The 13,558-nt window shown below is 43.1% G+C and overlaps 1 protein-coding gene and 1 pseudogene across 1 annotated transcript in view; both read left to right on the forward strand.

Annotated features, from left to right (window-relative positions):
- CHAF1B (chromatin assembly factor 1 subunit B) overlaps nucleotides 1–13,558 on the forward strand; it is a 33,212-nt gene that overhangs the window by 16,192 nt on the left and 3,462 nt on the right. The window contains exons 9-12 of the mRNA XM_006146273.2: nucleotides 4,678–4,747; nucleotides 4,839–4,930; nucleotides 9,420–9,561; nucleotides 10,708–11,139. Coding sequence (XP_006146335.1) covers nucleotides 4,678–4,747; nucleotides 4,839–4,930; nucleotides 9,420–9,561; nucleotides 10,708–11,139 — 736 coding nt within the window. The remainder of the gene's footprint in view (nucleotides 1–4,677; nucleotides 4,748–4,838; nucleotides 4,931–9,419; nucleotides 9,562–10,707; nucleotides 11,140–13,558) is intronic.
- LOC102472805 (ATP synthase subunit d, mitochondrial pseudogene) lies at nucleotides 2,047–2,551 on the forward strand (annotated as a pseudogene).

Raw genomic sequence — 13,558 nt, forward strand, 5'->3', positions numbered from 1 at the left:
GGGGTGATTTCTCGCTTTCTGTCTCTCTGTCTCTCTCTGTCTTTCTGGCGAGCGCATGCACCCTATAGCAAAAACCTCTCCAAAAATAAATAAATAAATAAATAAAAATATATATATATAGAATAGTACTTGAGAGGCATTTGCCTCACCCTTTGTCAGAAGACACTAAAGCACAACTGTTTTTAAATCACTGTGGTGCCAGCATAGGACTAAACCAACTGATGATTGGCCCAGGGCAGAGACCTAGACATAGATCTCAAACTATAAGACAATATGTAACCCCAGATGGTATTTCAGTAGGAAGATGTATTGCAATTATTATTTTCATTATCTTTAATTTTATCCTTTCATCTATTTTTTGAAAGAAAGAGAGAGAGAAGAATACAAATCCTCGAGTCTTGCCATGCCACAGTCTTCCCTGTCACCCATCCAGCCAACCAGGATCATTGGTGAGCCTGCAGGCCTGGCCAACGTGTTCAGATCGCTGGGAATCAGAGCCCCAGGCCTTCCCAGATGGCTCCAGTGCTGTGTAGTGGCATCCTGAAGCCTGTGTCACTGAAGCTGGACCTAATTTGTGATTAATTATATATCACTTAAATAATTTTCAAGAGAATTATATACTCTTGGCGAATAGGACAAGAATATATTATAAAAGAGGCTGGGAAATATTGAGGTTAGCCAAGACTATTCACATTTTTTTGTTTGTTTTTAAATAGACAGATAAAATTGTATACACTGTGGACAACGTGATGTTTTTCGAAGTACATGTACATTGTAGAATGAACAAATCTAGCAAACTGACATATGCGCAACCTCACATGATTTTTTGTGATGAGAGCACTTTCTATTTACTCTCCTGACAGTTTTTAGGAGCACAATATATTATTATTAACCATATCACCATGTCCTATGGTAGATCTCTTGAAGGGAAGGGTATATTATTGCATGATTGGTACTGCCTTAACCAGCTGTATGGAAGAAGATAAAATTGAACTGGTAACTTACATATATATAAAAGTAAATATCAGGCAAATTCAATACTAAAATATGAAAGATAAAAATATAAAACTCTCAAAATCTAGGAGGACATCCTAGGAATAGGGAAGATGCAGCTAACCCTAGAAAATTGGAAGCTCTTAAAGGCATGACAGATCTATTTGACTGTATTTGAAGGTAAAACTTGTGTGTAGCAAAAAGTGCAGTAAGCAAAGTCAGTAACCGGGAACTGGGAAATGTTTGTAGTGCAGGGGAGAGAGGGATAATGTGCGTCCTATGCAGCAGTCCCTTCCCAATCGACAAGAACAACAGCAGCAAAACCCAACAGGAAAGACCCAGGAGAAAAAATAAGTGAAGGATACAAGAAAAGGCAGTTTGTAAAAGAGCAAATCTACATGTTCAAGAGGTACAGGAACATTCTGAAAGCCAGCCAGTAATAGATAAATATAAATTAAAGTGATGTAATACCAATGGGTGACAGATAATGCAGAACGTGGATATTGCTGTTGGGAATGTAAATTATTTTTATTTTTTGCCACACGTGCTTAGAGAAAGACAGAGGAAGAGGGAGAAAGCGCCCCCATGGGCGTGGTCACACTGCAGTCCTTACTTTTCCATTTATCTGTCTGTCCTGTTGGGATTTTGAGCATACATGCAAATACATTGTGTTTTTCAAGCTGCCAAGGCTGGATTTTGAATTGTATGGTCAGCCATGTGGGATCCAGCTCCCTTAACCACTGTATCTTGAGGCCAGCCTGGGAATGTGAATCGTTAATGGCCTTTTTGGAGAGCAATCTGATAGTGGTTAAATGCACGTATTGTCCAAGCCATCTGTCCCTCAAATGAGACCTAGGTCCTTAAGAAATGAAAGCAAAGTAGGTAAGATCATACGTTTAAGGCTGTTTATCACAAGCATTTTTTATAGTGGTAAAACCTCTCCAAAAAAACACAAAAAAAACAAAGTAATACTTTTTTTATTTTTTACATCCAGTCACTGTATATCTTTGCAACATTGAAAATGAATTTTTCTGGATCACATGCCACTGGGGTTGGTGAAGGATTGCAAGATGGCTGGGCGAAAACTTGCCCTAAAAACTATTGACTGGGTAGCTTTTGGGGAAATAATACCCTGAAACCAAAAGGCGATTGCTAACTCCCTGAAAACATGGAACGAGCCCTCACCTCCAGGTTGGCTGCACTACCGGAGAACCTACCAGCTATCGACTGGGCATACTACAAGGCCAGCATGGCCAAGGCGGGCTTCGTGAATGACTTTGAGAAGTTTAATGCCAGAGGATAAAACACTGTCCATGAGGTCGCTAAAGAAAAGGAAGATGTGAAAAGTTGTGCTGAGTTTGGGTCACTCTCAAAGGCCAGGATTGAAGAATATCAGAAATGGCTGGAGAAGATGAAGAACATAATTCCATTTGATCAGATGACCATTATGGACTTGAATGAAGTCTTTGCAGAAACTGCTTTAGACAAGAAGAAATACCCCTGTTGGCCTCACCAGCCAATTGAGAATTCATAAAATTTTTCTGTCTGGAGGGAAGCTCTGGCCTCATCTTACAAACCCTGGACATTAAAAATAAAAGTAATGACATTAAAAAAATTTTTTTCCCTATCATGAACACCCTGTATGCTACTCCATTCAAAGAAATTACCATACACATTGTCATCAACAGATACTTTCGATTTTTGTGTCTGTTCAATGTTTTTTTTTCTTTCCCTTGATCCCTCCCCTCTCCAAACTAATGCCTTCTAGTAAGACATGTAAGTAGATTATGGTATTTTCATACCAGTAAATATTCTGCAACTACTAAAAGTATTTAAGGCTTTCAGGTGTACTTGACTGAGATCAGCAAAATTAGTGTAAATAATAACCCTTTTTGTAAAGTAGACTAAACTATATGGTAGGGTGACCGTGTAGCCTGGTGGTTGAGGAAGCTAGATCCCATATGTCTGTCTGGTTCAAATCCTGGCCCTAGCACCTTGAAATACACACCAGGCACATATGTGTATGTGTATGCTCCAAATCTTGACAGGATGGAGAAACAGAGAAGGGATGTGTGACCCTACGTCTCTGGGGGTGAGCGTTCTCTGTCTCACACTGTCTCTCTCTGATAAGCGCACTTGTTCTTTAGCAATTAAAAAAATATATGGGGCCAGCTGGCAGTGTGGAGGATAGGCACTGGATCTCACATGGCTGATTTTGCGGTTCAAGTTGACCATGGGGCTTGAAAATCACACCAGGGTGCTCACGTGTGTATGTATACATATATACACATGTATATATGTGTGATTGAGTTCTGACTGGTTGTAATGATTATGTGAGCATGAAGGAGATACAGAAATGTTATTTTGTTAAAATGAATTATTTGGGAATGGAAAGATTAGGAGAGAGTAGGTATGCAGAAATGTAATAGTAAAAAGAAAAGACTACTGATACTGTGTAGTACCCCCCTCCCAGCTGATACTGAGTGTTCCATGTAAAATTGATTGTGTATTTCTGTATCAAGAAACATGAACATAGGACTGGCCCCATAGCACAGCGGTTGGGCACTGTGGAAGGACCTGGATCCCTCATCGCCCACCACAATTGTATTCCAGCCCCAGCGGCTTGAAAAACATGCACATATGTGCACATGCTCTGAATCCTCATGAGATGAAGAGATTGTAGCATGACCATACCCCATGGGGGTGCTTTTCTCTCTTTTTGGCAGGCATATATACCCATTGATATTAAAGAAAGGGGGAAAGGAAGTATCAACCAAACGGGAAGTCGTTTTCAGGAGCTGTGTATGACAGTCACTAACAGGCTCTGACCTAGTTTTAAGGGTGTTCTGGAGGGGTGTGTAAGAGCTCTCTTGTGGGGACTTTCCTGGATCAGAGTCAGTGTTGCGGAGCTGGAGGTTTCAGCAGAGGGCCAGGTCTCTGCCAGCCTCGTGACAGGATCAGGCAGGCGGGAAAAGGCCCGAGTTTCAGCCTGTAGATGACAACTGCAGTCAGTGTCCAGGGCATGGAGAGTTGGGGGTCCCAGGTGGAACTGTGACTGGATGTGGTCGCAGCTCTTCCCCAGCAGGAGCTGCTGACTTCTCAGGCTAAGATGCTTCATAGCAGGGACTCTGCTTTCTGTGCTCCCTGCCCAAGATCAGGACTGGTCCCAGGGACGGCCAAGTCCCAAATGGAGATGACAGGGAGGTAGAGGACTGAGGCCATCCCATGATAGAATATTCGGACTTGTCCTCAGTCACCAAAACCTTGTTCAGAGACTGCACCTTTTTTTTTTTTTTTTTTTTTTGTGAGGTTTTTTTTTTTTTTTTTTTTTGAGAGAGAGATTTTTGTTATAGGGCGCATGCGCTCACCAGAAAGACCTGAGAGACAGAGAGACAGAAAGCGAGAAATCACTCCCCAGGGAGGATGACCATGCTGCAATCCCTTCTCCTCCATTCTCCTCTCGGGATCTTGGGCACGCACGCACACGCGCCCAGCATAAGTTTAAGCCACCAGGTCCGGGATTCAAACCGTGGTTGACTACATGGGAGTCCAACAACATAGCCATTACACCTGGTCCCCAGAGACTGCATCTTTAGGGAAAAGTATTTTACAGACCAGAATAGAGGTTTTGTCAGTGAACAGTTTATAAAACACTAACTCTCCTTCCCTTTCTCTGCCCCCCAGCTGGCTGTGTGGAATCTGGTGAAAATGTAACAAATACAACCTATGTTTTTGCCAGGAAAAATCTCAAAAGGTATGTACGTGAGGAAATACTTGAAACATTTACCCTTTCATTTTGCTTTCCCTGCATAATTACCTTTCTCTAAAACTGACTAATCTTTTAGGCCTATTGCTCATCTTCCATGTCCTGGAAAAGCAACACTTGCTGTCCGCTGCTGTCCTGTCTACTTCGAATTGAAGCCGGTAGTGGCCACAGGTACGTCAGAGCCACAGCGACTGTGAGCTTTATTTCTCTGTGGCAGGTTACCAGGGTGGGGGTGGTGATTTGGATTTTCTCTTTTGGGGAAAGGTGAGTATGTGGGTTTCGTTTCATTTAGTTATTCTTAAAAGCTGGAGTAAAGACTGACTTTACCAAAGTATTTGTCAGTTGTTTTGTTTATTTATTTATTGAATATTTTTGCCAGAGGGTGTATGAACTCACAGAGATAGACAGAGAGGGAGAGGAGAAAGCACTCTCCATAGGTAATGGTCACATCATAATCCCTTCTCCATCTCTTCTTCCTTTTGGGATTTTGGGCAGGCACACAGACATCCTACATGTTTCTCAAGCTGCTGGATCTGGGGCTCAAACCACCTATACTCATGTGGGATCTGACTGTCTTAACCATCAGACTATGAAGCTGGCCTGTCAGTTTTCTTCTTATACAAAATACACTTTCTTACTTAAAGCAGTTTGAAAGGTATATAAAAATTAGTTTTGTTTTTCTACTGGTTGAATGTCATTAGTTTTTTCTTTTCTTTTTTATAATGCCAGAGGCATGTGTGTATGACAGAGAGAGAAAGAGTGCCTCTACAGTGGACCCTGGGCCTGTGACAGTTCCTTTTCCTCCATTCCTCCCCATCATGATTCTGGGCACACGTGCTCATATGTCCAGTATTCAAACCACAGTTGGCCATGTGGGACCTGTCTCCTTCCACACAGCACTTGACCATTCTGCTGCTCTGCTGGACCCATAATTTTGTGTACAGTAAAATCGTGTATGAATTGGATTAATTTGAAAGAATTACTTATTTATTCTATTTTATTTGTTATTGTTACTATTTTTAAAAATTTGACCAGAGAGAGACAGAGAAAGAAAGGGAAAATGAGAAAAGCAAGCCGCAGGTCTGGGACTTGAACTGCAGTCAACCATGTGGGAGTCCAGCGCCTTAGCCACTATGTCACCTGCCAGCTCCTGGACAACCCCTCTTAGGGGGTGATTTCTCAATTTCCCTCTTTCTTTGTCTTTAGCAAGAGCACACCACCCTATATCGAAAGACTAAAAAGAAAGAAAGGAAAGGAGGGAGAGAAGGAACAAGGAAGAAGGAAAGAAATTATCTTAAGTTTTTTTTTTTTTTTTTTAACTTTTTTCTCCCTCTGGCTGCTTTAAAAAATTTTCTTTCTTTGTCAGTGGCTTTAGATAAGCTTATTACAGTTTTCTTCATGTTTCTTGTGCTTGAGGTTTACTGAACTTCATAGATCTCTGGGTTAATAGTTTTCATCAAATTTGAGATGTTTCAACTATTATTATTTCTTTTTTTTTCTGTCATCTCCTATGTTTCTTATTTTAGAAATCTTATTACACATGTATTAGGTTGTTTGAAGTTGTGCCATCACTTACAGATTCTCTGTTTATGCTTTTTTAGTTTTCCCCTCAGTGTTTTATTTGAAAGTTTTCATAGCTGTATTTTGTGTTCACTAATCTTTTCTTCTGTGTGATCTGCCCTTGGTCCCATTCAGTGTAGTTTTCATCTATGACATTTTAGTTTTCATCCCTATAAGTTCAGTTTGGGTCTTCTGTATTCCATATCTCTACTAAATACCCTCCATTTCCCCTCTTGATTCTTGAACACATGGAATACAGTTACTTTTTTTTTTTTTTAGGTTTTTGCCTTAGTATGTGTGCACTAGCTAGGAAGAAAGAAGATGAGAGAGAAAGTGAGAAATCACCTCCTAGTAGGGATGGCTGCACTGCAATCCCTTTTCCTCCATTCTTCTCTCAGGATTTTGCACACACATGCCCAGCGTGATTTTCAAGCCACCAGGTCCAGGACTTGAATCATAGTTGGACATGTATGTGGGAATGCAGTGCCTTAACCACCATGCTACCTGTTGGCTACAGTTATAATTCTGTTTAATGTCCTTGTGTACAGAAGGTTGGTTTTGTTTCTGTTTATTCTCTTCATTGTGGATCATATTATCTTACTCTTTTGCATGTCTTGTATTTCTTTTTTTTTTTTTTTTTGAGAGATTTTCGCTATAGGGCGCATGCGCTCGCCAGACAGACAGAGAGAGACATAGAGACAGAAAGCGAGAAATCACCCCCCAGGGGGGATGGTCACGCCGCAATCCCTTCTCCATTCTCCTCTGGGGATCTTGGGCACGCACGCACACGCGCCCGGCGTGAGTTTTAAGCGACCGGGTCCGGGACGCGAACTGCGGTCGACTACATGGGAGTCCAGCGACATAGCCATTACGCTAACTGCTGGTTCCCTCTTGTATTTCTTTTTTAAGTTTATTTTTTTATTTCTTGAAAGACAGAGAGACAATATCTCCAACCGAGAATTGACTCTATGTACCATACCCAGCTTCAGCCAGCCCTGGATCATGGGCACATGTGTGTCCGTGATGTCTTAGGGAGGCCTTAGGACCTGAACTCAGAATCTTCCAGTGTGAGTCAGCTTTACAGAACATTAACTATTTATTTAAGGACTGTTATGTCATTGTCCAGCATCTGGTAATTTTTGGTTTGATGCCAGACATTGTGAATTTTATCTTAGCAGATGGTACATGGTATTTTCATTCTTATAAATGTTTTTGAAGTTTATTCTGGGATATAGATACCAAGAAACTTGCTGATTCTTCTCAGTCTTGTTTTTTAAGATTTGTTAGATAATATCACAACAGCATTTAGTTTAGGACTAATTTTCCCTACTCATAGGGCAAAGCCTTCTGAGTTCCCTGATCAGTGCCATGTGAAATAGTTGGGTTTCCACTCTGGTTGCTGGGAACATGCGGTTTCTGGCCTGTGTGATCTTCAGGGATTGTTCTTCCTTTCTGGTAGTTCTTATTCCAGCTTCAGGCAGTGTCCTCACATGCATGCACTGTTTAATACTCAGCTGTCAGCTCAGAGGAATCCAGAGGATCTCTGAGGTGCTATCTCTGTAGCTCTGGTGCTTTCTCTGCTATCTCTGGTCCTCTGCCCTATCAACTCCAACCATGTTGGCCTCTTTGGACACCTAGCTCTGTCTTCTCAGCTCAGGATGCCTACAAGTCTGAGTTTCCCTTTATTTCTCCTACATCTGGTGACTTCCCAGGGCAATGAGTAGAGGTAATTATGCTTCATGGGCCTCCTGTCTCTCGGGGATCATTGTCCTCAGTACTGATGGCCAGTGTCTTAAACACCTTTGTTGCCAGCAGGTGGTGTGATGGTTAAGGTGCTGGACTCCCACGTGGTGGATCCAGACCCAATGGCTTGAAAATCATGCTAGGCATGTGTGCATGTGTGCCCAAAATCCCAGAAGGAAAATGGAGGAGAAGGGACAGTGGCATAGCCATTCCTCCTGGAGGATCATTTTTCACTTTCCTTTTTACTGTCTCTCTGGCAAGCACACACACTCTATGGCAAAAACCTTCAAAAAGGAATGATTGTTTTTTATGTTTTCCTAGTATTTCAGATTTTTTTTTAGGGATGGTAAATCTAGATTCTGTTACTTTATGGTTGAATGTAGAAGCCTGTTTTTAACTTTTTAATGCTTTATATATAAGTGAACATAATTACCTTCACAGAGCATTAAACTATAACTTGATAAACTATTTTGAAGAAACCCTTGTTTTCCCTTGTCGGAAAGTGACATCTTTGATCAACTTGCCTTATTCCACATCTTTTCTTTTCCCTTTTTTGGACTTTGGTACTTAACGATTCTTGGTGTATGACACGCTGTCCTCACTGGTTCTTGCATGGTTCTCTTTGATTCATGCATTCATATGTAAAGCAGCATAAAGAGGACCAGCCGATGGCATGGTAGTTAGAGTGTCTGGATCTCACGTGGCTGACTGTGTGGTTCAAATCCCAGACCTGGTGGCTTGAGAAACACATTGGGTGCATTGGACATTGTGCCCAAAATCCTGAAAGGAGGGAGAAATGGAGGAGAAGGGATTACAACAGGACCAGTCCTTCTGGGGAATGCTTTCTCACCATCTGTCTCTGTCCTTTTCTCCAGTGAGCACATGCCCCTACTGGGAAATAGAAAACAAAACAAAAACCTAAAGAACTGAATTCAATTTTTTTTTTTTTTTTAAATTGCCAGAAAGTGCATGTGCTCATCAGAGGGGTAGAGAAAGAAAGCATCTTCCACGGGGGCATGGTCATGCCACAATTCTTTCCTCTGTTCTTCCCTTCTGTCGGGAACCTGGCCACATATATGCATGTGCCTGATGTGTTTTTCAAGCCACCAGGCCAGGGGTTTGAGCCACATTTGACTATGTGGCTCTGGCAGTCTATACTCTGTGCTTAACCACTGTGCCATGGGCTGGCCCAATAGCTGAATTTGTTTATAAAGCATATAGCAAACTAGTTTTTAGTAAAATCTCTATGGGAAAAGGCTTTTCGGGAGAAATAGTAATTCTCGTCCTTCAGGGTTTTGTATGTGTCGTTTCACCTTGTCCCTGCTTCCCCTTGCAGACGGGACCCCCCATGAGCGAGGCCCGGAGCTAGTGAGCCTGCCCTACCGCCTGGTGTTTGCTGTGGCTTCAGAGGACTCTGTGCTCCTCTATGACACCCAGCAGCTCTTCCCCTTTGGTTACGTGTCCAACATCCACTACCACACCCTGAGTGATATTTCCTGGTGAGTAGCTGGTAGTGTCGGGGTCAGGGTGCGCACTGCCTTGGGGTGGACCCCGGGGCTCAGGGTATTTTATCACTACAGATGACCTTTTGGCCTACTCATCAACTTTTTAAAAGGAATCAATATTAAAAGGAAAGCCATTTCTAGTTTGTCACAGTACGTGCATCCTATTTTAAGACCAGGGGGCTTTCTTTTTTTCTTTTTTTTTAGAGGTTGTTTGCCTTAGGGCACATGTGCTTGCTGGAGAGCGAGACAATGAGAGGGGAAGTAAGAAATCACACCCCAGATGGGATGGCCACACCATAATTTCTTCTCCTCCTTCCTCCTTCTGGGATCTTGGGCATACATGCACAGGCACCTGGCATGATTTTCAAGCCACCAGGCCTGGAACTCGAACCATGTTCGGCCATGTGGGAGTCCAGCGGCATAACCACTACACCATATGCTGGCCCCAAGACCAGTGGGTTTTCATGCCTTTCAGATTGCTGTGGGATTAATCTAACTCTGATAAGCTGAGGGGAGTCCCTTAGACTCCCTGGTAGTTTAGGAACTCATCAGGCCCCTTGGGAAGAAGCCTTCACCTGCCAACCCCTGCAGCCCAGAGCATGGAGAGGTGGCCAGAGCTGAGCCTGTCCTGAGGGTGTCATTCAGGACTCTGCCCTGCTGCTGGACGTGCTTGGCCACTTTTTGTTGCCAGTTCAGTTTCCTCTAGCTGCATGGCTTAGCTTGAGTTCTGGTTGAGACCTGGTCACCCACCATTTCCTGCTCCTTGTAACTCTCTTCATTTTTTAATTTTCTTTTTACCTTAGGGAGTAAAAGTCGCTAATAGCACAGATATGTTGCTGTAACTTAGAAAATCAGGGTAGGACTAGGGGAAGGAACTGCACAGGGAGGAGGTTGCAAATCTTTTTTTTCAACTTGCCAAAGGGTACGTGTGCTCCCCAGAGACAGAAGGAGGGAGGCAGGACTCCCACTGTGCAGTTGACCATGTGAGATACAGCTCCCTTAACCACCAGGCCATAGGGCCTGCCCAAAGCTTGTGATTTTGGTTGAACTCCATTTTCTAACTAGTAATAAGAGTTTTAAACGTGGTTTCCGTAGACACTGGTAAAGTGTCTCACTTTTTTCCCCTGTTTGGGAACATAGGTCCAGCGATGGGGCCTTCCTGGCCATTTCTTCCACAGATGGTTATTGTTCGTTTGTGACATTTGAGAAAGATGAACTTGGAATACCTTTGAAAGAGAAGCCAGTTTTAAGCCTGAGAACTCCTGACACAACAAAGAAAACCAAGAGTCAGACACACCCAGGGTCATCACCAGGACCCAGACTAGCAGAGGGAACCCCCACCAGCAGAGCCCAAGACCCCAGCAGTCCCTGCACAACGCCCCCGCAGGCCAGACCACCTCTAGCCCCCACAGCGATCAAAGACACTCCCCCGACTACTCCTGGAGCCAAAAGCTGCTTGCCAGGGCCTTCAGAGGAGAAGACGCTTCAACCCAGTAGTCAGAACACAAAAGCCCACCCATCCCGCAGGGTCACTCTGAACACGCTGCAAGCCTGGAGCAAGACAACACCCCGGTAAGAACTTCGGAGTGAACAAGAAACTGTCATTGCGAAATACAAGCTGAACACCCCCAACCTGTTATGCCTAAATCCCATGCAGCAAATATTTTATAGCGCTTTCAGAGACAGTTTAATATCACACCCAAGAATGGTGCTTTCTTGCTGGTAGGCCTCTGTTGGTCCCTCCCTTTCCTGCCTGTCAGGTAGAGCCCAGCCCCATGCACACAGGGCTGAGGTGGCTGCAGCCTATCTAGAACTGGCTGCCACTTCCTCAAGTCCCAGGTACCTCAGTCTCTGGCCCAGCCTAGAGAGTCTCGTTCTCAGGGCAGACTCAGTCCTTCGAGGCCTCTGTGCCTACTTTTATGGGAAGCCCTGGATAAGTGATCCCTGTGGCGACATCTCAGTCCTTAAAGACCATTTTCTTTTCTTTATTTTATTGCCTTGAGGGTATATGCATGCACCAGAGAGAGACAGAGAGAGGAGGGGGTGAAAGCACCTCCCTATGGGGCATGGTCACTCCACAGTCCCTTCTGTTTTTCCATCTTGTCAGGATTTGGGGCACACACACTCTCTCCTGGCCTGTATTTCAAGCCCCTGGGGCCAGGATTCAAACTATGGTCAGCCATATGGGATCTGACGCTCTTAACTATCAGACCACAGGACTGGCCCAGGGCCCCTTCGAATGTCCTTTTTCATTCTTACTCTCTGTGACCATTCAGCTCTTTTCTGTCACCACATTTCCCTTTAGCTGTATCTGTTTTCCCTGTTAGATTAGGAACCCCACTTCTTACCTATGCCCAAGACAGTATCAGGCACTTCCTTGTAAGTATGAAATCAAAGGATCATCCTCTTGGGACTGCTCGACGTTTCCAGCAGGAGGTTGGGTCTGATGATAGCCTCCGGGGTGAGTCTGTAGTCCTTCCACCCTGGTCACATCGGTCTGGCTGGTACAGGTGCCTGTGCCCCCAGCTGCTGCAGGTGTGGGGGTTTCACTCCCTCCTCTCTCTGTCTCTGGTGCATGCAGAGTTTGGGTCATTTTAATCTGGAATTTCTTTCTGTAGACTATCAGTGTTTTTAGTTTTTTTAAAGAATTATTTTTATTTAATCTTATTCATTGTCATTATTTAATTTATTTATTTATGTATTTTTGAAGTTGACCAGAGAGAGAGAGACAGAGAGAAGGAAAGTGAGAAAGCAAGCTGCCAGATTTGGGACTCAAATCATGGTCAGCCATGTGGGAATCCAGCTGCCTTAATCACCACAGCTCTGCCAGCCCCTGCTTTTTAATTTTTTTAAATTTATTTTTTATTCTTTAAAGAGAAAATTTTGCTATAGGGGATGTATATTGCAGGAGAAAGACAGAAAGTGAGAAATCACCTACTGGGGAGATGGCCACACTGCAGTCCCTTCTCCATTCTCTTGGGATCTTGAGCATGTGCCTGGCCTGAGTTTCAAGCCACCAGGTCTGAGACTTGAGCTACAGTCTACCAAGTTGAAGCCCAGTGCCTTATCCACTATGCCACCTGCTGGTCCCTGTTTTGTTTTTTTTTAAATTTGCTGGAGGGCATGTGCCTTTGTGGGGTTTGGAGTGAAACAGAGAGAGGAAAAAGTGAGAAAGCACTCCTCATGGGAAATAGCCATGCCACAATCACTTCTCCATTTCTCTTTTTGGGATTATGGGCACACACAAACACATGCCTGGCATGTTTTTTGAGATATTGATCCAGGACTTGAACCACAGAGTTGGCCATGGTGGTTGGCCAGCTGCCTTAACCACCATGCCATCAGCTGGCCCCTAGCAATGTATTTAAATTTTTTTCTATTTCTTTTTTGGTGGGATGGTATTCTTTGAAATGCTTTTGTTATTAAATTGATTCTCCCCTCCTGCTTTCTTCTAAGGTATTTACCAACCTTTATGCAGTTGTAATTAAAAAAATATTTGTTGAAAATTAAGACTTGATTTAAAAAACAGTTATCTATAGTTTGGCACTTCTCATATGTAGAAACTATGTCTGATAGCTATATGTGTGTGTGCGTTTGTATGAGACATACATACATACACATATATAGCATCCGGCAGACGAATATCATTAGTAAAGGATAAAACAGAGTTTGAAACTTTTAGATGACTGGTGTTTTAACCTGACTTATAAATGTGATGGTTTAGCTGTGTACGTGAACATAATCCTTAGTTACTAAATAAGGGAGCATGTTGTTATGTTTAATGCTTTGAATGTTATGATTGGCTGAAAAATGTTTCCTTTGATAGTTTTGTAACTTGGGTATCATACATAAACAACTCCTGTGCTACTAATGAGCCATCTATCCCTTTACTTTTTTTTTTTTTAATCAAGGAGAATAAACTTAATGCCCTTAAAGACAGATAGTCCACCCAATTCTGTACCAGCCAGTACACTTTCCAGCCCTTCCACAG

This window comes from Tupaia chinensis, unplaced genomic scaffold (genome assembly GCF_000334495.1).
Source record: "Tupaia chinensis unplaced genomic scaffold, TupChi_1.0 Scaffold000175_1, whole genome shotgun sequence".
NCBI lineage: Eukaryota > Metazoa > Chordata > Mammalia > Scandentia > Tupaiidae > Tupaia > Tupaia belangeri.